At 37.3% G+C, this 24241-nt stretch overlaps 4 protein-coding genes and 1 non-coding gene across 5 annotated transcripts; 2 read left to right on the top strand and 3 right to left on the bottom strand.

Annotated features, from left to right (window-relative positions):
• Positions 1-451: 451 nt before the first annotated feature.
• Trnas-aga (transfer RNA serine (anticodon AGA)) lies at positions 452-533 on the bottom strand. The gene has a single exon. It is a non-coding gene; the product is annotated as a tRNA-Ser (tRNA).
• Positions 534-3903: 3370 nt separating this feature from the next.
• On the bottom strand, positions 3904-5878 carry LOC113686197 (casein kinase I). Its single transcript, XM_027203790.2, has one exon. The coding sequence runs from the start codon at positions 5728-5730 to the stop codon at positions 4669-4671; it is 1062 nt and encodes a 353-aa protein (XP_027059591.2). The 5' UTR covers positions 5731-5878; the 3' UTR covers positions 3904-4668.
• Positions 5879-7610: 1732 nt separating this feature from the next.
• On the bottom strand, positions 7611-10876 carry LOC113686194 (riboflavin-binding protein). The gene is made up of 2 exons (XM_027203789.2): positions 10720-10876; positions 7611-8786 (listed from the first exon to the last, which is right to left on the bottom strand). The coding sequence occupies exons 1-2, from the start codon at positions 10817-10819 to the stop codon at positions 8323-8325; spliced, it is 564 nt and encodes a 187-aa protein (XP_027059590.2). The 5' UTR covers positions 10820-10876; the 3' UTR covers positions 7611-8322.
• A 44-nt stretch (positions 10877-10920) lies between these two features.
• Positions 10921-17418, top strand: LOC113686199 (dol-P-Man:Man(5)GlcNAc(2)-PP-Dol alpha-1,3-mannosyltransferase). Its single transcript, XM_027203792.2, has 9 exons — positions 10921-11128; positions 11888-11987; positions 12950-13097; positions 13387-13547; positions 13665-13785; positions 14211-14416; positions 15532-15596; positions 16093-16228; positions 16817-17418. The coding sequence occupies exons 1-9, from the start codon at positions 10957-10959 to the stop codon at positions 16983-16985; spliced, it is 1278 nt and encodes a 425-aa protein (XP_027059593.2). The 5' UTR covers positions 10921-10956; the 3' UTR covers positions 16986-17418.
• Positions 17419-18385: 967 nt separating this feature from the next.
• Positions 18386-20364, top strand: LOC149041063 (uncharacterized). Its single transcript, XM_089214321.1, has 3 exons — positions 18386-18678; positions 19731-19916; positions 20075-20364. The coding sequence occupies exons 1-3, from the start codon at positions 18514-18516 to the stop codon at positions 20165-20167; spliced, it is 444 nt and encodes a 147-aa protein (XP_089070447.1). The 5' UTR covers positions 18386-18513; the 3' UTR covers positions 20168-20364.
• Positions 20365-24241: the final 3877 nt, after the last annotated feature.

Genomic DNA, 24241 nt, shown 5'->3' with positions numbered 1-24241 from the left:
TCAGTCCTACAGACGGCGAACGATATGAATTGCTGTTGGGTTGAAAAGTCATCAGAATTCCGACATCGTACTGTATTAAACAAAACGAAATCGTTCGCAGGGTTCTTTTAGGTTCGCAGCTGAGTAGTTTCTTTATTAACTATCACATTCTTCACCCATTCAAACCTTTGTCAACTTTGGAGAAATTGTCATTATGGGCCTTGTTGTTGTCCTTGTTCTGTTGAAAAAATTGTCGCTCCTAGATTTAAATAACGCTACTTAGGTAATAGTTAGACAGGGTAAGAATTTGGAGACCCGTAGTACTCAATTGTAAAAAGATATATATATATATATATATATATATATATTTTAATCAAAAAAAAAATAACGGTATAAGTCATTGTCGCTAATTCAAGACGAGAGAAAAATACCTCAATGCGTTGAAAAGATGGGAAAAAAAAGAGAAGCTTAACGTAGTCGGCAGGATTCGAACCTGCGCGGGGAGACCCCAATGGATTTCTAGTCCATCGCCTTAACCACTCGGCCACGACTACGAACACAGTCACGTGGCATTGATATTGATCTACAAATATAACGAAGTATAACGAACAAGCCGTTTTGCATTATTTATTAAATGCCTCCATTGGCAAAAAATTAAAGATTTATTGTATTAGTCTGCGTCATATTGTTAACTTTTTTTCACGATAGCTGCAGATACGCGATGAAAAATTATAATTTTGAGAAAATATGAATTTTGACAATCTACATAATTAAACTGTAAGTATCAACAAATTTTATGGCAATTAATTTTTTGCTTTTTCATAATGACTGTTTCAAGTATTCTTCAGACTGGTTTTGTAAATTATCAACTGACCTCATCAGTTCTAATTTTTCTACAGTTGGATTAAAGCTAAATTTCAGCATTATGACTTGGATATCAGATATTCAAGGAATCAATCACAGAGACTTTCATCTTGATGCCACCATTAGCTTGTCAGACACAATGACCAACCACTGAACACGTTAACAGCATAGTGTCTGTCCAGTGAGAAGAAACAATGGCTCCACATATATACCTGTGTGATCTTGGAGACCTAAAGATGATTAGCTGTGCAGCAAGGAGATTAATCCACATTGCAAGGCATTCATAAGATTGTATTAAAAAAAGTAACCTGCCCATAAAACAGTCATTCTTTGGAATCTTTTGTATAACAGCTACATGTAACTTTCTCTTTCCCCCGCACGCTATTGCCATATGTGGGAGAGGCATTGGCCAAATGATTAGTGTGCTGAGCTAGACTCCAAGTCAGGAGGCCAGGGTTCAAGACCTGGCCCAGCTGTTGTGTTGTGTTTTTTGGCAAGACACTTTACTTTCACAGTGACTCTCTGCACCCAGAACTAGTAAATTGTCAGGGAAGCCTAACGAAATGCTGGGAGGTAACCTTGGGATGGACTAGCATCCCATCCAAGGGGGGTGGGTGGACAGTAATACTCCTAATCCTTTCATGCTATGAAAACCATGATAAGCTCCATCTGGATGGACCACTTGACTTAAGTGACCAAGACAGAACTTTTCCCCACAATATCAATACAATATCAAGCAAAGAAGTGATGAGGATAAAGAAAAATATCAATTAGGGAATTTCTAGTTGATCCAATTCCAAATTCCCCAAACTAACTTTGTGAGAATTGTATGGCAGACAGTAAGGAGAATCTCTGATGAGATTTTGGGATTGCAAGGCTAAACCTTTGAGGGTGACCTAACTCACCTCTCCTTACAGTAACACTGTAGACAGTAAGGAGAATCTCTGATGAGATCTTGGGATTGAAAGGCTAAACCTTTGAGGGCGGCCTAGCTCACCTCTCCTTACAGTAACACTGCTGAATCAAGGTTAGGCTCCAGTTTTGTATCATGCAGTTGTTTTTATAAACAAATGTCCTCCTTCACCACTGCCCTCCATTTGCTCAGAAAACCAATAATTTTACATGAAATCGAGCCTCCTACTTTCTTTATGCTCCCTTTAACTTTCAGATGTATCCTATTAATGAACATGGTTTGGCATTAATCTTGTAAAAATTACCAGCATTCCAATCTGTGTGACATCTCAAACTCCCAAAAATGTTTTTTTAAATCCTACCTCATCAAGATCTGTAAGCTTTTAGAGGGCTTATTTATATACAAATACTTTGGTAAACAGAGTTTAGTCTTTATGTCTAACTGGAAGATAAATCGTAGTTAGGCCAAGGTTTATTTATTTTTTTATAAAAATGCAATCTCATTTTAACCTGAGAAACAAAAGCCACAAGTTCTTAATAAACTTGAACTCTTTAACACTCAGAGTGACCAAGACACTTTGACACTTACAATACAACATCCAGCAGACAAGTGATGAGAACAGAAAAAATATCAATTAGGGGATTATCAGATGATCCAATACCAAATTCTCCAAACTAACATTATAAGAATTGTATAAAAGACAGTAATCTTGGAAATGAGAGGGTTGAAACTCCTTATTAACTTTGAAAAAGACCTTTTATTGTTTAATGGGAGCAAATGAAGAAGCAATATCACTTCACTTGTGTTGAATATATTTCTTCTTTGCTTTCTGGCTTATTTTGTGGCTTAAACCAGCATATGTCCATGGTCAAATCCTAAATCTCTGAACAAAGTGTAGTCCCATATTTCACTGCCTGGTTGTTACTCAGGCAAGGTTGTTCTTAAGCCTTTACCTAAAAGAGTTACTTCCATCTAATTTCTCCTTATCACATCACCCCTGAATCAAACTATAAGGTTGTGAGAATAAAGGAAATGATCACCAACTAAAGAAGCTCTCAATTGTTGAACAATATCTCCTTCTCAGCACCTTCAGAAATTTTTAAAGAACAGTACAGAGAATATGGATACTGATGTTAAGTTAGGGGTTGAAGCACATAATGAGATCAGATTCCATGCTGAGTATCAATAAGCTGCTATTATAATGGTCCACCAATGTCTAGTCTTTGAGAAGTGGATCTTCACCAAATTGTCTGTTTAGTACAGCAGGTTTTTTTGCTTGCTCTCTGGCATATTTCCCAACTTCCAATAACTAAGTTAGCTCCTTGAAAAACACGAAGTGTTTGCACTGTCACCATTAGATTTCTTGCAATGAACAAAACACAAATTAAGGGATATATGAAACTTTTCTGCAACATCAAAGAAGAACAAAGTTAATGCTGTATTCCCTCCAATTTACCCCTTTCTTAACTCAGTCACATTTAATTTACCATTTAGGCACTTTGTAGAATATTTTTAACCCTTGAGGGCTCTGTATATCTTTTTAAAAACAAACTTTTACTAACAAATTTGTAATAACTTTTACTGTGCCTAGTATATTGCTATCTTTTATAAGATGATGTTCTTTTTATGTACCATTTATAGGCCTGATGGCTTACCTCAAGTGGAGAGACATGTGAAAAAAATAATTTGATAACAACAAGGCACTTAACTTCAACTTAAAACTGTGGCCTTTGTTGGACTCCAGTGTGAATTAGCATCAGACTAAAAAAAATAATTGTACTAATCTTGAGAATGGAACAGCTGAGGAAAATACAAAAATGAATCCTTTGACTTCTTGCAAAACATTGCCACCAATACTTTGACTTAGACTGACAACCTTCATAGAATCCATTTAAAAATTTCTTAATCAATTTCTATTAGTTTCCATCTAGTAGTCTGAAAAATTTTCACTTCAAAATGTCGATTTAGCTTGAATCAAGCAAAACTGGGATGGACCATAACCAAGACTAGGCATAGAACAACTTTACAACAGCGAGACTTCTTTATCCTGAAAAATATTTAAATTTCAAAGATACAAGGTCCAAAAACTTCTATTCCAAGAAATCGCAATCAGTATTAAAAAAAAAATTGATATAATGTCAGCCATATTTACTACATTGACCACATTTATTCAGGAAACCTCTATATATTTAACTGCACACTGAGACCTAAAAAGTGAATACAAATTGAACAGTTAAAAGTCTTAAAAATATTCTTGTGATGGGATATATTACTTTTTATTAACACAAACCATAAACAAAAGCAAGCGAATGACAATTATTATCATTATATTTACATACTAATTTAGCCCAAGCAGAAAATATGTTGTCATGTTTTGTAGCTCACTTTACAAAGTGAATTACAAATGTCCAAATCAGAGCCTTTGATCATACACCACAAATATTATAATTACTATAAGAGAGAAATTACACATATTTGAAATCGCACATGCGGTATATCTGGATAAAAAATACCAAGATGTATTGTTTACCGAATTGAATTGGGTATTGTTCACTCGCTCTCCTTGCGCGCATGAGCAAAATAATTTTGTTGTTCTCAACAAAAAAAACTGTAACATTTTCTCGCGAGCGAGAATAGATCTTCGCCAAAAAACGTACATTTTACGCTTCTCGAAAAAAAACCCTAATGAGCTGAAGACTTCAGTAGTGTGTTAAATAAATTAAATGGAAACAAAATGTGTCGAAGATTGTAGTTTAAAAACTGTTTTCAGTCGACGGCGAGGACATTACTTAAATGCATATCACGCGCCACGCTTAGATCTTGCGTTCTTTCGACGCGAAATCTTCCATGATTCAGCGTTTCTTGGACTTGAAAATTAGTCCTCAGTGCTTTATGGTGTACAGAGTTTGAGTTCAATACTCGTACATATCGTACACGTTGCCTTTAGCTTTCGGATGGTGACAAGCACCGTGTGAATGATCTGCTTTCTTCGCGGGAGTGAAAGGTACTCCACCCGTTGTTGTCGCAGTGGCTGCCGTGGCTTGCGCGGTAGCAGCTTTCTGTTTCAACATTGTCCAGTCGAAAATGTAGTCGTACTGGTAATTCAAAGTCCGAAATAAAATCCTGAACAACTGACGGAGGTACATGTAATCTGGGTTCTCTTCAAAGCGAAGTCCACGGCAGTAGTTGAGGTACATCGCGAACTCGGCTGGGAAACCTTTGCAAAGGACTTCGACAGGGGTGGACATCTTTTTCTCGCTAATTTTCTCATATTTTTGCTTCTTAGTGGCTGCCTTTAAGCCTTGCCATGGCAGACTGCTTCGATTGAAGTACATCAGTACATAACCAAGTGATTCCATGTCGTCTCTTCTCGACTGTTCGATGCCAAGATGGGCATTGATGCTGGCGTAGCGCGCTGTTCCAGTAAGGTTTTTGTCCTCGCGATAAGCTATATGCTGTTTGGTTCGAGTATCGCGGTACTTCTTCGCTAAACCAAAATCAATCAAGTATAATTTGTTGCAGTGCCTGCCGACACCCATCAAGAAATTATCGGGCTTGATATCACGGTGAATAAAGTTCTTGTTGTGTACATATTCAACTCGACTAATCATTTGGTCTGCTAACATCAGAACTGTTTTCATTGTGAAGCGACGCGAACAGAAATTGAAGAGGTCCTCTAAACTCGGGCCAAGCAGATCCATAACCAATACATTATAGTCTTTTTCTTGACCAAACCAACGAACGATAGGGATTCCCACGCCACCTTGAAGGATTTTGTACAGCTTTGACTCGTAAAGAAGCTGTGGATGACGGGCTTTCTGAGACTCGAGCTTCACGGCGACTTCCTCCGCATTGCTCGAGGACACTGCCAAGTATATATCGCCAAAAGAACCGCTTCCAATCTTGCGAATAAGGCGGTATTTGCCTCCAACTATGAATTCAGACCTGGAACTACTACTACTGCCGCTAGCCATAACGAAAAATTTCTTTCCTTGACAAGAAGATGTGAGTAAATCTTGTGCAATTAACCAAACATCCACCCAACACACGCCATATTCTCGAACACTAACAACTCAAAACAGTGAAAATGACGTGGGTAGCCAAGGGCTCACGCAATGGATTGTGGGTGACGCACTCTTTCTTCCGGTCTAATTTACGATAACAAAGTAATAACTCTTTCCGCTCTATTAACTCCTACTACGACAGAAGTCGGAAGTTCAATCCAAAAGCCCTCTCCTAAAACTATCATTGTCCTAAATCGCGTTATATGCAGGTATTAAGCCAAAAAATAATTCAGTTTGCCCGTCTGCAAGTACGCAGGTCGTTTTATTAGATCGTTTCATTTCTCAATCAGTTGGCTGTGGCACTGACATCGATATTTTTATTTAAAAAGATTACTCAATTTCTAGGTACGGTCATGGGAAAATCTAACACGATGCTAAATGCGAGACGATTTTGTAATTTTTTAATAGTTGAAATTCATAAACCGGAAGATAGGAATTTTCGTAGGCGGGTGTAAGACGAGACATCAAAGAAACGTGACTAATCACACATCTGTATTGCCACTGAAGGAAACGACTTTGATTCGCTGGTTTCCAACCAAATCCCAAATATGGGGCTGATATTTGATTATAAATCATATTATAATGTATCTAACGCGTAAGGGATCCAAGATTTGACGTTGAAAACGATGAATTTTAATTTTAATGACAAGTCAATCAAGGCAACATACGCAATTCTTACGTGACTCAGCGTGGGTCAGGGCCATAATGAGAGAGGCAGTCTTTATGAATATTTACTTATAAATTATGTAAAATACAAAAGATGTTGAACCCATTAAGCCTAATTTTTTATGTTTTAATCTAATTATTTTTCCTAAGCAAAATTTAAATTTACTTTTTGTAGGACATCAAATTTAATATTTCTTAGTTAACTTCATTTCGGTAACAGTTTCTCAGTTTTATTCCTATCAGAATTGACAAAAATCCTAACAGGGCGTACAAGCTACATCGACTATTTTTTTTCAGGGTTGAATCGGTTTTTTTTTTTTGGTTGGTCTTTTTAATTGGGACCTTGATTATCCCACGGATTATGACGGGCAATTCTGGGGTTAAGTTTAATGGAACAGCAGGTCACGAAAAATTCAAATGGGATAATGGAAACACAAAAGAGATCATTTCAACAGCTTATCATCTCCATTCTAAATTGCTTTTTGTTTTCCTCACATGCGTCATCACAGATGAGAGTATACCCTTTATTTTGACATTCACCTTGTTTAGAGAAAACCAAAGTCAAACGTGTTTTTCATTAGTGACTAATTGGCTGGTATTGGTGTCAACTCAACAAAGTAACATGTGGGGCAATGGCTTACAGATATACCGACTCATCCTCTCGCCAGCTGCTTGTGAGGTTCCCATAAATACCTAAAGAAACCACAACATACCAGGCATGGCAGAGAAAAAAGGGGAAATACCTAGATATGGGGATTAAAATTTGGGACCTTTCCCAAAAACTTTTTTGTCCATTGGGGCATAAAATTGAGGATTTGGAGGCAGAGGGCACACTCTCCCTCTTCATCTCCCCCCCCCCCCCTCCCAATTCCCTCCTGGTTCTGCGATCACAATAAAGCCGTTTTCTAGAAAAATGCCCGCTTAATGATTTTTGGCTCTTTCATAAATTGAAGGGGAGCATGTATTAAGCTCTTACTTGCCACTGATAAAATGTGTTTCACAAGAGAGAATTTAGCAGTCTGCCGAGAGTCACAGAGGGTTTTTGTCCATGAATGCCTTCAATCAAGTGGTTGTTACATCTACACATATTGCCAACACCAGATATAAAAGTTGCACATCAATAATATCTAGAGTGTATTATATTTAGGACTTTGAAGGTACATAATATAACTCTATGCAGCACAATAATTTCAAAAAGTAGCTGTTATTTGTTATCTGTAATGAATACACAGATTATAAAATTTCATTTTTCATAAATCTTTGTATGAGAAAAATAATCATTGTTTTAGCAATAAACTAAGAAATGTAATTTGAAATATTCAGGTCTAAGATCAATTTTTGCACAATATATTAAAATCACATAAAATTTTTTAAATGAGATAAACATAACAAAGGAATCAGCAGTAGTTTGACAAAAAATTGGGGGTAATGCACCATGGTTTTATTAAAGTCTGAACCCATGAGGGTAAGAGAATGATAGCTTCAAACTGAATATAAGGTAATTTATGAGGTAGTTTTCTTTACCTTGATCTGACAGAAAATTCTCCTTACTAAATTACAATGACATGTGTAGCTGCTAGAGGGGAGAATTAATAACCAGATCTTGAGTGAAAGGGTTAATTGCTCATTAGGTACTACTCTGAGAGCCTTGCTGAGTTGCATTTAAAGTAGTCATTATTCTCTTACATTACAACAGCAGTGACAAACTGAATTTGCATCCCTCCAAACTGCAGCACATGGATTGATTATCTTGGGCTAACTAATCTATCTCACTTTATTTCCAAGATAGCCCACTATTATTGATGTGTGACAGTAAATAGCACAGTTCACAGCTTATCAAGTCCTTAAAAGGTTCTTCATCAGATTGACTATGACAAGCACCTTTAAGAAGTTTGAAAAGGCTGGATGCAATGATCCATTTGCAAAGATTTCTTCATCAAACTCGAAGCAGTCTTCATCTACCACTTGGAAAAATTGCGCTTCACAAAAATGTTTTCCATTAGAATACTTAGTCCCAATGGAATTTCCATCATATTTTGCATCCTTGCAATGGGTATAGATATCATCACAGAAACTTTTACAGATGTGAACTTTGCCTTCTTTCAACCATTTGTACTGATCTGGGCTGCAGAAGTAGCACATCATGTAATTCATGCGGTTTCGGCAGTCATCACTGGAAGTTGCGAGGTGAGGCATTCCTAAAAATGATGACGTCACTTCTGTCCTTGTGCAGCAGGAACTCTCTCTATACCATGTACAGTTGGAGAGGCTGTAAGCTTCTTTGGGTTTCCTTTCACTACCTGGAAGAAGGAAATAGGGATTAACCCTTTGACCCCTGTGAGTGACTCGCATCTACTTTCTCCTTACAATATCACCCCTAAATTGCACACGAAGGTCATGAGAATAAAGGACACGATCAGAAACTAAAGAAGCTCTTGATTGTTAAACAAATTCTCCTTGACAGTGCCTTAGGAAATGTATAAGGAACAGTATGGAGAATGTGCATACTGATGTAAGGGGTGTAAAGGTGTAAAGGGTGAACATGTTTATTTTTTCTTTTTTACACACAATGAAAGCTGATCTCTCTTTTGAGTCAACTGGACACAGGGTTTAACCATGGATATTATAGCAAGGTCATAAATATGTTATTTATGAGGTTATGGAATGACCTACATCTAATTTCTCCTTACAGAATTACAGCTGAATCGGTAATTGTGAAGAAGAGCTCCCCAAAAAACCTGTCGGCCGACAGTCTACCGACAGGTTAAGAAAAAAGAAAAGCGAAAACTGAGAGAAAACATTAAGGTTTGTGTTAACGTTTCACGGACAAGCTACCGACAAGCTACCGACAGGTTACCGACACATTACCAACAGTTGGCCGACTGTCGGCCGACAGGTAGCCTATATTTCAGGCAAAACCTGTCAGCCGTCTGTCGGCCGACAGGTTTTTTGGGGAGCTCTTCTTCACAATTACCGCTGAATCAAACATGACTGTGTCCATCAATTTGAATCTTCAACATCTCTCTATGAGCAACCCCCTGAGCATTTAAAGTTTTGAAGATTGATTCCTTTAAATTCCAACCCTTCTTTCCCAGGCAAAAATTACCTTGAAATGCCCTACCCAAGCACAATTTTTGAATTGAATAAGTCTTCTGTGTGATCAATAGATGTTGCAGAATTTTGCAAAGTCAAAAATTAGTTTTTGGTGGCACAGTTTGTTTTCTTACTTGTAAGCATCATTTTGCAAAGTGAAAGTTTTCTTCTAAGCTACTTGTTCTTGAAGCTAACTCTTCATTTGAAACTTCTCAATATCAAAAATTCAAACACCTGCATTCCACTTGTTAAGATTCCCCATCCCACCCCAGACAAGGTTCAAATTCTACAGCTCTAGGGCAAAGATGACTGTTCAATACCTATTGGTTACCTGTCCCCCCCGGGGGAGGGGGGGAAGGAGGTTGAAGAGTTGAATTGAATAAAGGAAACAATCACTGACAGAAAAAGACAAATTCTCCTCGTTGGTTTAGGGTTTGAAGGGTATTGCACCCAGCAATCTGTTTCTTGGACTGGGGAGTGGCAGTGTCAAGGGATGACCAGCATCCCATTACACGGACTGACTACCCTGCATAAGCTTTTTGATCTGTCTCAATCTTACCAGCATCCCTGGGATCTGTGAGAATTTTTGCCCATTATTCGATAAGGATTTTTCTCCTCTAGGTATTTTGGGACGTAATGAGTACATAACACCAGAAACATATTAACCCCATTGAATGATTTGTTAAGCGTGTAAGGAGATTTGGTATATATTTGGCCATACACATATTGACACTAGGAAAATCGAGACAAAAGATAATAAATAATCACTTGGAATAGTAACAAAGTCTGGATTATAGAAAAGCGACGATGAAAAACGCGAGAAGAAACACGATATGTACGCAATGAAGAGTCACATCTGAATATGCCCTTTGCACCTTGGCCGCATTGCACAAACGGCCATGACCATTAGTGGCTTTCTCAGATTAGCGATACTTTCATGGCACGAGCTGGATTTAAAATCCTTTAAATCCTTACCTTTCAGGTTGACGTGAAAAGGTTAAAAATCTAGGAAAATAACCTAATTAATAAAATTGGCCGCTTTACAATAAGGATCCCTGAGGTCATTTCATTCGATAGACTATGAAATAAGCTTAGTTGCATACGAGACAAAAATACGTAAAAAAAAGAAAAGATTCATACCATAATAAGAGCATATCTGGCGCTGTGCAAAGCATTCAGCGAAAAGAAAACCCATTAAGAATCCTGTGATCAACAAAGCCAGCTGCAGCGACTTCGCCATGTTATGTTTTGGAGAAGAGTTCGGTATATTCCCGTCCAAAATCGGAAACTCCGTGAAAATCCGAACATTCTTCAACCAATCACAATGCAATGAAATAAAACGCCGAAATCGAGGTTGGAGCCGAATCCGGTTAAAGTATGGCGGTTCTTAGGAAAAAAGGAAAGTCACAGTGGAAATATTTAAATGTGCAATTCGTAATCGAATGGATAAAAATACTGTTGTTTGATCCGAGTAAGACCTGGGTGGTTGGCCTTGTTCTTTTGTTTGCAGAGATTGTGGTAAATGTCATAGTCATCTGGAAAATCAAATGTGAGTACAATAATAATTATTACTCCTGTGATCAGCTGATGTGATTCTTGTGTTTTTCGGATTTCATTATGTACTGATAAACTCTCTTTCAGATAGAAATATGATTTTTCCTGTTTATAAAAATTTTCGTCGCCTAGAATCTGCTCTTAGTTTATTTGCAAGGAATAGCGATGTACCGAAGTATCAGTCGCGTGATTTCTGTGGTCAGGAAGGCAGATCAACCTTTTGGCTTGCATCAAGTAATGCAAAAACAAATATTCCCAAAACCTGGGTGATCAGTAAAAATTTCATACATTTGAAGCAAGTTTATTTTATTAGATCCAAGCTGGAAGAACATGAATTTTAGCTAAACCACATAACAAGACACTAAGCAGTGTCTAGAACAAAGACAGTCTTTATTACCACAAGATTACTAATGTAATTTAGATGCAAATCACCTAGTACCTGGTAATGGGTGATGTTTCCCAGTTCTCACAGAAATTAAGATAATTTATTTTCAGATCTCAGGAAAATACACCTTACAGAGTAGCTATTGTGGAAGGGACAAGCTATTAATTATTTCCTAAATAGTTTCAATCTTTTTATGCCTTTGATCCTTGGCTCTGACTGGCACAATTGAATTTGGCTGGAATCTCTGTTGATTTCTTGTGGTGTGATTGGTTAATTTTATTCAAGTTACCACAGTAACATTAGCATTACTATACTTAATTCATTAAGAGAACTGGAAACATTATTATTTGAATATGCTTGGATTTATAGATACAGAGATAGATTGGGAAGCATACATGGAAGAAGTTGAGGGAGTTATAAATGGAACATATGATTACAGTTTCCTGAAAGGAGCAACAGGTCCATTGGTGTAAGAGTGAATTTCTCCTTTCTCTCTCAAAAATAGAAAAATAAATGAAAATAAGTAGTAAGAGTAAGAATAGTTTTATGCTCATGTAGTTTGGTATGTTTACCCTTTAACTCCCAAGATCTGAGTGTTAATTCTCTCCTCTAGCTGCTACATATTTCCTTCTAAATTAGTTACAAGAATTTGGTATTGGATCAAGAAAACAACTTCTATCTGATACATTTAAGTATTCTCATTACCTGTTTGTTGGATAGTGCATGGATATTGTAGGGAGAAGTTACTTGTTAATCACCTCTGGGAGTTTAAGGGTTTAAAGGGTGATCTCTTGGGACTAGTCCAGAGAGCTATCGTTATAAGCCTTCCAACTTTAACATCAGTCTGCACATTCTCCTCACTGTTCTCTTTACAATTCTCATGGTACTGAAAGGGGAATGTGTTAACCAATCAAGGGCTTCTCTTGTTCACAATCATTTTCTTAAGTTAGTTGCATGTCACTTCTAGGGTTAACCTTTTAACTCCCAAGATGTGATTGTTAATTCACCCCTCTAGCTGTGACACATTTTCTTGTAAATTAGTTACAAGAATTTGGTGTTAGATCAAGATAACAACTTCTTGCTGATAAGTTTGAGTTTTCTCATTACCTCTTTGCTGGATAACTTATGGATATTATAGGGAGAAGTTACAAATTAATCAGTTCTGAGAGTTCAATGGTTAATGTAAGAATATAGTTTTTCTTGAACAAAAGTCTTCCTCCCTTGATAGAGAAACACAACCACACTCTTTACTCATTGTTCTCCTAATCAGCTGGTAACAGGTTAAATATACTGCCTGTAGTACCTTACCTTATTTTATTACTTACTTAAAAAAATGGAGAACACTGTTTCCTGTAGTTCATGTGTTTGTAACAACTTAAGTTGGATATGTGCAAATTGTTTTTTCTTTTTACTTCTATTGTTTTATTGTAGTTATCCAGCAGGATTTGTTTACCTGTTTGCTGGATTGTATTATCTTACTGGTCATGGAACAGACATCAAGACTGCACAGTACATTTTTGCTGTTCTATATATACTCACCCTAGTGAGTGTATTTGCAATTTATCAAAAAACCTCTTCTGTAAGTATCCTTTTATTTAGTTTTGTTTTGTTTTCAAACTTAAACCTGACATGCAAGTTGGCACATCTAGTTAACGCTTAAACTCCCAAGATTGGATTTTTAATCCTCCCTTCAAGCTGCTACACATTCCATATAAATTGTATACAATAATTAAGTGTTAGATTGAGATAACTTGTACGTGATAAGTTTGAGTATTCTTATTACCTGTTTGCAGTCTAATGTATGGATATTATAAGGCGAAGTTACATGTTAATTACTTCCAATTGATAACTCAGTGATTTCTTTATAGGTTCCACCATATGCCTTCTTCTTCATGTGTTGCACATCGTATAGAATCCACTCAATTTTCATTCTTCGTCTTTTCAATGACCCTGTGGCAATGTTTCTCCTCTATGTCGCAGTCAACTGCTTTCTGCATGACAGGTGGAATTTAGGATGCATTATATTCAGGTAAAACTGGTTGGAAATCATTTTGCTGCAGGAAATGTAGCATGAAAAAAGATATCTACTACAAATGTTATTACTGTTATTTATTAAGGATTAAAGCATCAAATGTATTTTAAACAGCCTGGCTGTGAGTGTGAAGATGAACGTTCTCCTCTTTGCTCCTGGTCTGTTGCTGCTCTTGTTACAAACCTTCGGAGTTTGGTGGACAGTGCCAAGACTTGCTCTATGTGCTTTGATTCAAGTAAGGATTCTTTTGTTGTAATCACTTCACTACCAAGAAATGGAAATTTAAATTACTCTCCAAACTGATTGCCACATATTTCTCAGTTTGCAATTCCAAAGACTCTGTTGTCACATAAACCATCATCAGTCTCAAGTTTCAAGACAAGTCAAAACATCTGTTGTGCCTTACTCAACTGAAAATTGTAGTAGCTTTTAATCCTTTAACTCCCATGAGTGACTAAGACAGAATTTCTCCTTACCATATCAATACAATATCAACCAGATAAATGTTGAGAATAACAAAATATATCAATTTGGGAAAATTAGTTGATCCAAGACTAAATTCTCTGAACTAACATTATAAGAATTGTATTGTTGATAGTAAGGAGAATTATAAATTTGATCTGAGAGTCAAAGGGTTAAAGCATGGATTTTTTTTTTCAGCTTGTTCTTGGCCTTCCTTTTCTATTGGATAATCCCATCAGTTACATCACTATGGCTTTCAACTTGGGCCGGCAGTTTATATTCAAGTGGACTGTTAATTGGAGATTTTTACCAGAGTGGCTTTTTCTGAATCGTTATTTTCATGTTGGTCTTCTCTTGTGTCACATTACACTTTTGATTTTATTTTACTTATACAAGTGGACAAGGTACTCTATTTTATACTTCTTGTTTTATTCCAGAAACATTTTGGAAACTATTTTAGGCAGCCCCATGTTTTTGTAACTGCTGTGATGTAGCTAGTCCCCTTTGTAGAAGCACTTTAGGATGTCACTCTACGAGGCCACTGTATTTCATTAATAATAATATTGTAATAGGACTGACTGGAGTGCAATTCAGTTTGTAATCATATAAGTGATTAAGAAGATCGGATGACTGCAAAGTGGGAATTCAAGTTGTTAATCAATAGTATGATTACCAACAGAATTGGATGACACAAAGTCCTCTTATCAACTAATCAAAACTATGTCAAAATTTGAGAAAAAAACTAGACAAAAAAACTAGACATCCTTTATACAGTTTTATAGAAAAAACAGTGAACTTGGCAAAAGGCAAGACAATGGTGCACACAAATGATGTGTTCTGTCTCCTTACACAGGCATGACATGTTAACTGTCCCTTTAACTGTCCTATTACACTGTCCAATTACAAGTGTGACTTGTCCACTGTCCTAAAATAGTGCTCAAATCAGGCTGGTGATAACCATTCGTGTGTGAGAATTTTGTTATAGTTTTTATTAACCAAACAATTGGCCAAGGAGTAATTCCTCTTGATGTCTAGGTTGTTTTGACTTTTGTGTAGCCATGACACTACCTACAGGCATTTTGTGGAGTGCATAGCTCTTAGAACAAATGTGAAAGGGTCCATGAATTCTATATGCCTGCTCTGGCTTTGTTCTAGATTTTCTGTCAGGCTCACAATTTGTTAGACTCTCAGAGGACATCTGTAGTTCTCCCCTTTTTTGTAAATTTGTTTAACCCTTTAACTCCCATGAGTGATTAAGACAGAATTTCTCCTTACAATATCAATTAAATATCAACCAGATAAGTGATGAGAATAAAGAAAAATATCAAATTGGAAATGATTAGGTGATTCAATCCTTAATTCTTTGAAGTAACATTAGAAGAACTGTATGCTTGACAGTAAGGGGAATTACAAATTTGATCTGGGAGTTAAAGGGTTAAGGCACCCACAGTGAAGATCATTTTATCACTCAACGGGTAATAAGCTTTGTTAACTCTGCCAATTTTGTTCCATTTTGCAGAAAATCAGAATCTTTACAGAGTTATTTAAGAACACCTTTTCAAGGAGAAGCTCTAACTTCTAATCATATCCTTTTTAAACAAATACCAAAACAGTCCATGTGAATCAATAGTTGTGAATTTGGCTAGCAAGATATGAAATCTTTCTTTAAAAATGATAGCCACCTATGATTTTCTTACAAATTTTGTACTTTTTTGTGTAAAGTGACTCATGTCTTGTGCATAGATGGAGTTGACCCCTTGAGCCCCAAAGTGTGACTAACATCTGATTTCTCCTTACAATATCACCACTGAATCACATATTGAGGTCAGGAGAATAAAGGAAATGATCATCAATGAAAGAAGCCCTTGATTACGAAACAAATTCTCCCTGTCAGCAGCTTAGGAAATGTATAAAGAACCGTATAGAGAATATACATGCTGATGTCAGGGTGTTTAAGGTTAGACAGGGCATGTATTCTTTAAGCTTTTTTTTGGAATATCCACTCCCGCATTATTTTTTATATTTTTTGTCTTTTTATAACTTACTGCTTAACAGGCTGTTGATCCTTAACCATGTGTACAGATTGTTCATGTATTATTTGTGTCTAATTTCATTGGCATGGCCTTTTCTCGGTCGCTTCATTACCAATTTTATGTGTGGTATTTTCACACTCTTTTGTTCCTGTTGTGGAAGACCAATCTATGGATATCGGCCAGGTTAGCGATTCATTCTGTCCACTCTTGATAAACCGCGGACTTTCGTTATTGAAAAACTTCAATAGAACGTTAAGAAAACTAGTGAAAGTGAAGAAAAATCCACGCAAGTGAGCTGCAATTAAAGAGATTGCAGTGTAGAGGCCTGAAAAATTCAACGGGATTTGCACCCTTTCCTTCCAGATATTAATTGCGTGCCACTGCCAACAGAGTTACGATGGTACATTTTGAGAGCGGGGCAAATTTGAGTTGGTTCTTCGTTTTCGTTGAGGAATTTGATCACAAAACTTGTGAGAGCAAGAAAAATAAACGAAATGTGCCATTGCTATATATTCAGATTTACGAAAAGACGATATTAAGCATAAGCACTCTACAATGAACCTACTATCAGTTTTCAGTTTTCAATTGAGTGACGAAACACCAAATTCAGAAGAATCACAAAGGCCTATCAGAACAAAAGTTAATATCATCACTAGCCAATGAGAACTCAAGAAGAAACAAGCGAACCGCCAAAAGGTTTTAGCTTGGCATGTGATTGGTTGAGATAGTGGCGCAAGTTTTATAGACCTTCTTCTTATGGTTCTCTTTTAGGCTCCTTATTCTTGGGGTCATAGAGTTGTGTTGGAATACGTACCCATCTACTGTGATAAGCTCCATATCCTTACACATCTGTCACGCCGCAATCTTAGGGGCCCTGTGGCACGCTGAACCTTTATTTACAAAGAAAACTGGCTCCAGGGAAGAAAACAAGAAAGAGTGAATGTTTCAAATGTTTGTAAAATGAAAAATAATCAACTCTATCGGTTTATGACGAGAAATGATGAATCCTTCCTGATGAAAGTAATTTGAAACAGAGATACGTTAATATAACTTTTTTTGTAGTAGTACTGAATACAGATTTAATGGAAAGTAACATGTCTACCAGAATTCGATTGTTTGATTCTTTTGTGAATTTTAAGCAAACCACATTTCTAGCAAGAACATGACTGCAGAGCCCAATAAGCCCAGTAAACGCGTTTCTCTAGAAAGCTGAAAACATAACAGGAAACCATGATTCGTTTCTCTTTCAACGTTCAAAATTCGATAGTTTATCTCTTTTAAAAGGTAGGATTCACTTCTACCAAGAAAAACGTCCTGGCTAAAGGTGAATCTGGTTGTGGAGAAGAAATAAACAGATATTTTTGACGAAAAAAGCTGATGAAAAAATAAAAAATGAATCCGGTGCAATTCTACGCGTTTGCCTTTCCCTCCCCTCCCTTTTCTCCCCCCCCCTACCTGCCCCCCTCAACTTTCTCCGTTTTGAATAGTGTTTTAAATTTCTTGAAACGAATTACTTTTCCGCGGGATTAAGGCGTTTTCAGGTTAGAGACGAGGATTCATCCTTATCCCGAGGTTTGTCAACCTCGTCCCCAGGCTCTTTTTTCTTTCCTTTGGGAAGAAGAACTCGGGGACGAAGTTAGAGGTTCGTTTCACCGGAACACTTGTAACACGTAATTGACATGTGTTTGACTGCTTTGTTTGCGCAAGGAGCTTTCCAAACTGACAGTTTTCGGTTATACAATCGACAAAATATGCAAGTCGTCTCAGGTAGGTACTTTTTAGAATGACGAGTTGATTAGGGCGAAAATCGCTTTGAAACCGTTCTAACACGAAATGAATGCCTGGTAAGTTTCGTAAGCTCCAGTCAGCTCTTTCACAGAACCTTTGTTGAAGAAACTATAGACAAACAAATTGCTATGAAAGTTTAATGGCGAACTGCATGACTTAATCAAGCAAGGACAACAATTTTTGTTTTCAAAAGTTGCTTGGCAACTGGCGATTTCTGATGTATACAAGCGAAGTACCATCTAATCAGCATTTGCGGTAACTTGGGATCCCAAAACCAAGGTTTGTCTATCAGTCCGAGCGTAACTCTGGAACTTTGTACTCAGTCTATAAGTTCCGCTCCTATTGGGGCCAAGGATATCAGAACTGGATAATTGAATGTTCTTTGTTTGAAGTGGCAGTTGTATAAACTGGGTCAAGAAATGTCACTTGTTGATCAAATAATTTTAGCCATCTGTGTCGATTGTTTCACTTACTGAACTCTTAAGTTCAAAAAGCTTAACAAAGTAGTTGTTGAGAAGTTGTTTCCCAGATGGCAATACCTGAACTTTGATGGAAGCGGAATATTTTCCGGCGAAATTCTAATAAAGAAGTTGAAAAATGACTAGGAATTTAAAGAAAATTAAACACAAACTCTTTCTAAAGGTTCCTATCTATTGACCTCAGACAAATTTAGCTCTTGCATGTTTGAATTTCGAACATGTTACAGCTGCGGAGCCAACACGTTTTTTTATAATACGTTCGCCGGTCATCGAGCTGTTCAGAGACGGTTTGGTCGAACGAAGTTGTTTTTGGAGAGCGATTATCAATTATCAATTATCAATAAAGCAATTCAAACGACGACAAAGGTAAGTTTGCATGTCTGTATACTTGAATGTGCCGCGGAGCATCTCTCTGAATTTGTGACAAACTTCAGTTCAAGCGAAGCATTTTAGTACTTGTTCTTAAGTTTCCGAATTTTCAGAAACGTTAGAGAGCTATATAATAAAGGTGAATAGTAAAAACAAGAAGGAAATTTAATTTTCTCCTTCGAATTGGTAGAGGGCTATATAAGTTAGCTTAAACGAGGAAAATTTTGTTTTGTGCAATTTTTAAGGCATTTTAGCCAAATGCGGTGGAATCGCACACACAGTTGAAACTGGAGATCAAGTCTTACCTCAACAAGAACCTTAAACACTTGAATTGTTAGTTTACTATTTACTATTTCAGAATGGTAGATCAGTTTTTTTATGCGAAAAGTCATCGAACACTTTGTTAGGAACTTCTAGATAACATGAGCCAAGCTGAAGTAAGTGCACGTGGTTTCGAAGATTAAGCTGAATTATTTTGCGCAATAACAACTCTCTTCAAAGAGATTTCTTTCACCTCAGAATGCTGGTATCAAAGCTTACGGCAAGCAATCTATCAATGTTAAGAATTCAAGAACAAACTACGAAAATTTTCTTCACGTTCTGTCTGCGATGAAGGCAATCGCGAAAACAATCTTGTTCCCAGGCTTCCTCTGCTTCAAAAACAGTCGCATTTGTATTAAGGCTGTTTCATTCTTTCATTCGCGAGATTTCAATAAAATTCTCCTTACTGTCTGCTATACATTCTTTATGATATTAAGTTTGAGAATTTTCTGTTGAATCAAATGATATCTTTTCTTTATTTTTATCACTTGTTTGCTTTATGTGGTCTAGGACATGTAAAGGAAAGGTACTTTTAGATCGGTCGTGGTTGTGAAAACGTTAACTGAAGCTGAAAGATGAAGATAAGGGATCTAGGAAAATTTACATGATTTAAAAAGGAAGCAGCGACATTTGTTGGAAAGCTTGTTTTATTGTTTTTTTTTCAGACTTAAAAATTGGGCTGTTCAATTTTATAATTAAACTAAGAAATGACTGTATTTTTTTTACAGATGAAGATTGTCATGTTTTTAGTGTTGGTGATTCTGTTATACAGCTGTATGGAGCCAGTCACAGCGCAAGGGGGGAAGAAAAAGGTCCTGCGCATGTGCAAAGGAAAATTCAAGAATTGTTTGACAAATAAAAAGTACAAAAAGAACTTCAAAGCTGGATCAAAATGCTGTGGAAGGGCCTGGACGGTAAGTATTGTAAGATTATAAATATCCATTTCATCCCAGAGACGGGATGATTGAGTGTAAGGCAAAGACCGGAAATAGTTTTTTTTTTTATGTTTATCGAATTTCCTTCTTTTCGTCATTTTCTGCTAAACTTGAACATCACTCTGATTTCTTTCAAGGTTTGCCAGCTTCATCGTCGCTCATGCCTGAAGATCTGTCATCCATCGTACCGGAAGTGCATGTGTGGGATGGGGTTTGGTTACTATTGCTGAAGAAAACCGCAGACCAGATGTAGCAAAGGATCCTCAACTTTGCATTTCCTAAGAAAGCATTTTAAGATTAAGATTTTTCGCTTTGCTTAATAACCCGGGCCTGACGCCTTTAAAGGCTTTGCTTCGCACACTTTTTTAATGAGCAACTGTAGACTAAAGATACCTGTCCAATAAAAGCGAGAATAATTTTCCACAAATGAACAATTTCATATAAACAGCAGCCTGAAAGACTATTTACATTCTCCAAGAGTAACAGCGAAATTTGGCCTCGGGACATCGGAGAGCGTTGGGACTTTCATCTGTGATTGGTTGGCCCTTTTAGAACGCCTTTTGATTGGGTGTTTTAAAACTAAAAAGAATCCAAGCGACCAGTCTGAGCAAAGGTTGAGATTATCATTAGCCAATGAGAACTCATAGTGAAAACAAGGGAAGTGCTTGAAGCGCGGGAGAACGCAAGTGATCAAATCGCGATTGTTCTTAGTTTTGCATCTGATTGGTCGAGAGGATTGCGTGAGTTTTCTAGAACAATCACAGAGCAAAGTTAAGGAAAGCCAAAGATATTTTGGATTACTTTCGGCACTCAATTGAAAATTACGCTGAGTCATTTTGATAGATAGGTTCTTGTGCACTGTTGTTGAAACAACCATTCAATGATACCCCAGCAAAAAATTACAAATTTAAAGGTTTCGTAAACGTACAGAAAATGCGAGTGTCCGAAAATGCTCGATAAGTTTCGAAATCGAACACAGCATGTGTCGAAACCAGCCGGTAGGGTCCGCAACATTTCCAAAACAGAAGCATGAGTCCGCCCCCCGCCCCCCACCGCCTCTATCTCCAAATCAACCATAGCCGGTTGAATAAACGACCGTGAGCTTCTCAACGTTAACTCGCCCTTATAAGATGCCTGCACTGCAGGCTAAAACAAACACAATAACCTTCATTTGGAGCGAAAACATGTACGGATATTCGTTCTTGGACATTATTTGTTCATCGAAGCTCACAATTCTCCTCGAGAGGCACTAGTGTTTCTTTGCTCGGAAGAATGTATGAGGTTTTTAAGCAATGCGAGTCGGGGAGAGGTCTGTAAGGGGTCTGGCACGGAAATTATCATTAGGGCCAGACCCCCGGAAAATTTATCCCCGACTTGTCTCAGGTCTTCCCGCAGGAGGAGAAACGCGCATCCTGCAGCTTGCTGGCTGGTCGTTTGTTGTGCGTTTTAATCAAAAAGACAACTTTGGACAAAACAAGCAAATATGAGTTGATTTTCATGAAGCTCTACCCGTACGCTTCCACTCTACCAACAATTGGCTTGGCACATGGAACAAAAAACGTCCTATAACTTTCCCCTCAAATTATTATAAACATTATGGTGGTAAATTCCCTTACTTCGAGATGCTGTAGTTTCACATGGACGCGAGGAAATAGTTTCAAATTTAGCACAATAGCTAAGAACGTCATTGAAAGTTTGTCCTACGAAAAAGGAATTTAATATATCGAATAGAACGTAATTTAGAGCCCTTTACGTAAATAGTAACATGTCGCAGCAGTTAAATCGACTGTAAACTTAGCGGCATCAAAATGTTGCAACGGCCACATTCAATTGATTACAAATTTACTCAGCAGCAGGGTCTTATCTAAAAAAAAAAAAATCCTAAAGTTGCGAGAAAATCCACTGAGGAATTTATGATACCATCCCCCAAAACTGTGTAACCCTTTAACTCCCAAGATGTGATTGTTAATTCTCCCCTCTAGCTGCTACACATTTCCTTGTAAATAAGTTGAGAGAATTTCATTCTAGATCAAGATATCAACCTCTACCTGATACATTTGAGTATTCTCATAACCTGTTTGCTGGATAGTGCATAGATATTTTAGTGAGAAGTTATTTGTTAATCACTTGTGGGAGTTAAAGTGTTAACGGAATTTCCCATAACATCAGCATACTAATTGCGCTTGCCAAGTCACGCCCACTATTTCAACATTCTATTCCTTAGTTCTTACGTGTGAAAGAGCTTGTTCCTTTTGAACGAAAGCGAGATATTTTTATACAGAATAAGACGTGTGAGGGCACTAGTTGCAATGTCACTGATCCCTGAAGCCCACTGAGAGCCATAAGGGACGTTGTAAAGGCGCGAGGAAGGTTAAGTGTAATAAAAGTTGAAGGTTTAATTTGCGTTGCCTACGTGGACTTGGAAGACGAAGTAGGCAAAAAGAGCATGAAAAAGCCTATGGCAAAAGCTGAAATGAATTGTATCTGTCGTTGTGGGTTTCCTATGGATAGTTAGATCATGAATTTCACGGGGTTGAAAAAGACTTCCTCTGAAAACATTGTGAGGATAAAGCCAACTAGTGACTTGCGTGAAACAATATGGTAACAGTTCTTAACCGCGTGACAAGCACATGGCTAATTTGCATATCTGACTACGACGACACTCAACCAAATTTTTAACGTGATCAACAACAAGCATCCTACGTGATTATTGAAGTTCTTAACTGGAAATTTTTCAAGTATTCTAAGTAAAATGCCCGAAAGAAACTACCTTTTTTCTTTTCATGTTTTGTGCTCCAGAGCCCTCGGCTCAGTTCGTGTAACGGTGCTTGGTGTGCGTTACGATGTTTTTAAAACAAGATGAAAAATGTATATAACGTTAGCGTTCAACATAATTAAATGAAACCAATGATATTTTGACCTACGGCGGTGATATACCTTATTGGTAATTAGTTTTGCGGCTCTTTAATCTCGCGTTTTTCGCGATCTGTGTGAAGAAGTCGCGAAATTAAAGACCCGCGAATGACACTCCTCGCCAAATTCAAACACCATCATAGAAAAAATGATCCATGTATTAAAATATGTATCGAAAAATGCAAAAATTGTTAACTCGTCTTATTTTGTATCTTCTGATGTGAAATGACGTTAACTTGCGAAGATTTCGCATATGGAGTGGAGAATCTACCTTTCATCTTCATCTGAATCTACGTTTCATCTTCATCTGAATCGCTAGATTTGGCCTTAGAAAATCTTTCGTGTAGTCGTCATCATTAAGTTAAGCCATTTCACAAACAAAATTAATTTAAGAACGCTTGAATTGCGAAATTTAATGCCCTTGTTTTTAATTGTCGGCCTTGTATTGAAGTCGCAAAAAATAAAACCCGCAAAATACCGTCTTACCAAAATCGAGTAATTTGGTACCTGCGAAATCAATTACCAGTAAGGTTGAAGTTAAGAAAAGATCTTTGGAGGTTAGCTTCAATGAAAACGATCGCAGAAAAAAAGCCCGATTAGGTTCAAACTTGAACAGGAATTGAACCCATGCCTCGGCAGATGCCAATTAGGGTGTCTACCAACTGAGCTATGCGAAGTTGCATGAAGAGAGGGAGAACAAAAAAAGGTAGGTTCTGCCTACGAAGATCGTTTCTCCATTTTTAGTGCTACATGTCATCACTTATCTTTCAGAAAAAAAAATGCCGGGGTACACTACATCAATGCAAATCTATAAAGAGCTGAACAATAGAGAACCTTTGACGCTGGAAATGATCCGTGGTTTCATTTTCATACGAAATGTCTATTGTGTCTTCACTTTTGTATCACGGTTGGCAGTCGTACAAGTCAATCGAAAAAGCACATGATCTTGAAAACTGGTTGCAAAAATTAAATTCGAACAACCAAGGCGTATTTGGAGGCGCTCGTAATTAGTTTGAAAATTACTTTGGCTTAGCTGGATGGGGAAGGTGAAGGAGAATGCGCAGCGACAAGTCACAATTTCTTTAGTGGTTACACTACCAAGCGTGCAATTTGCCTCAGAAAGCAAAAGCCTTCGCAGTTTATGTGATTGTCTTTTTGACACCTTATCAAAATTTCATAACATGCTTGGATTAAATCTAGCTGCACATACGTCCATTTCAGTTTCCCGTATCAGCTTCCTAAGTAGTCGAAAAATAGATGCCACGTGAAACCAAACCATTGCAATTGTCTAGTTGACAGCTGTAACTTTGCCAAGAATAAAAACTGTACTTCTCTCCATAAATAACCCATAAAATCTGTAGCAATGACTGACCGGAAGTCCACCATACTTT

Source organism: Pocillopora damicornis, chromosome 8, assembly GCF_964200805.1.
Source record: "Pocillopora damicornis chromosome 8, jaPocDami1.2, whole genome shotgun sequence".
In the NCBI taxonomy this organism is placed as follows: Eukaryota; Metazoa; Cnidaria; class Anthozoa; order Scleractinia; family Pocilloporidae; genus Pocillopora; species Pocillopora damicornis.
The sequence above is the reverse complement of the archived record's forward strand: the minus strand, read 5'-3'. Positions and strand labels throughout refer to the sequence as shown.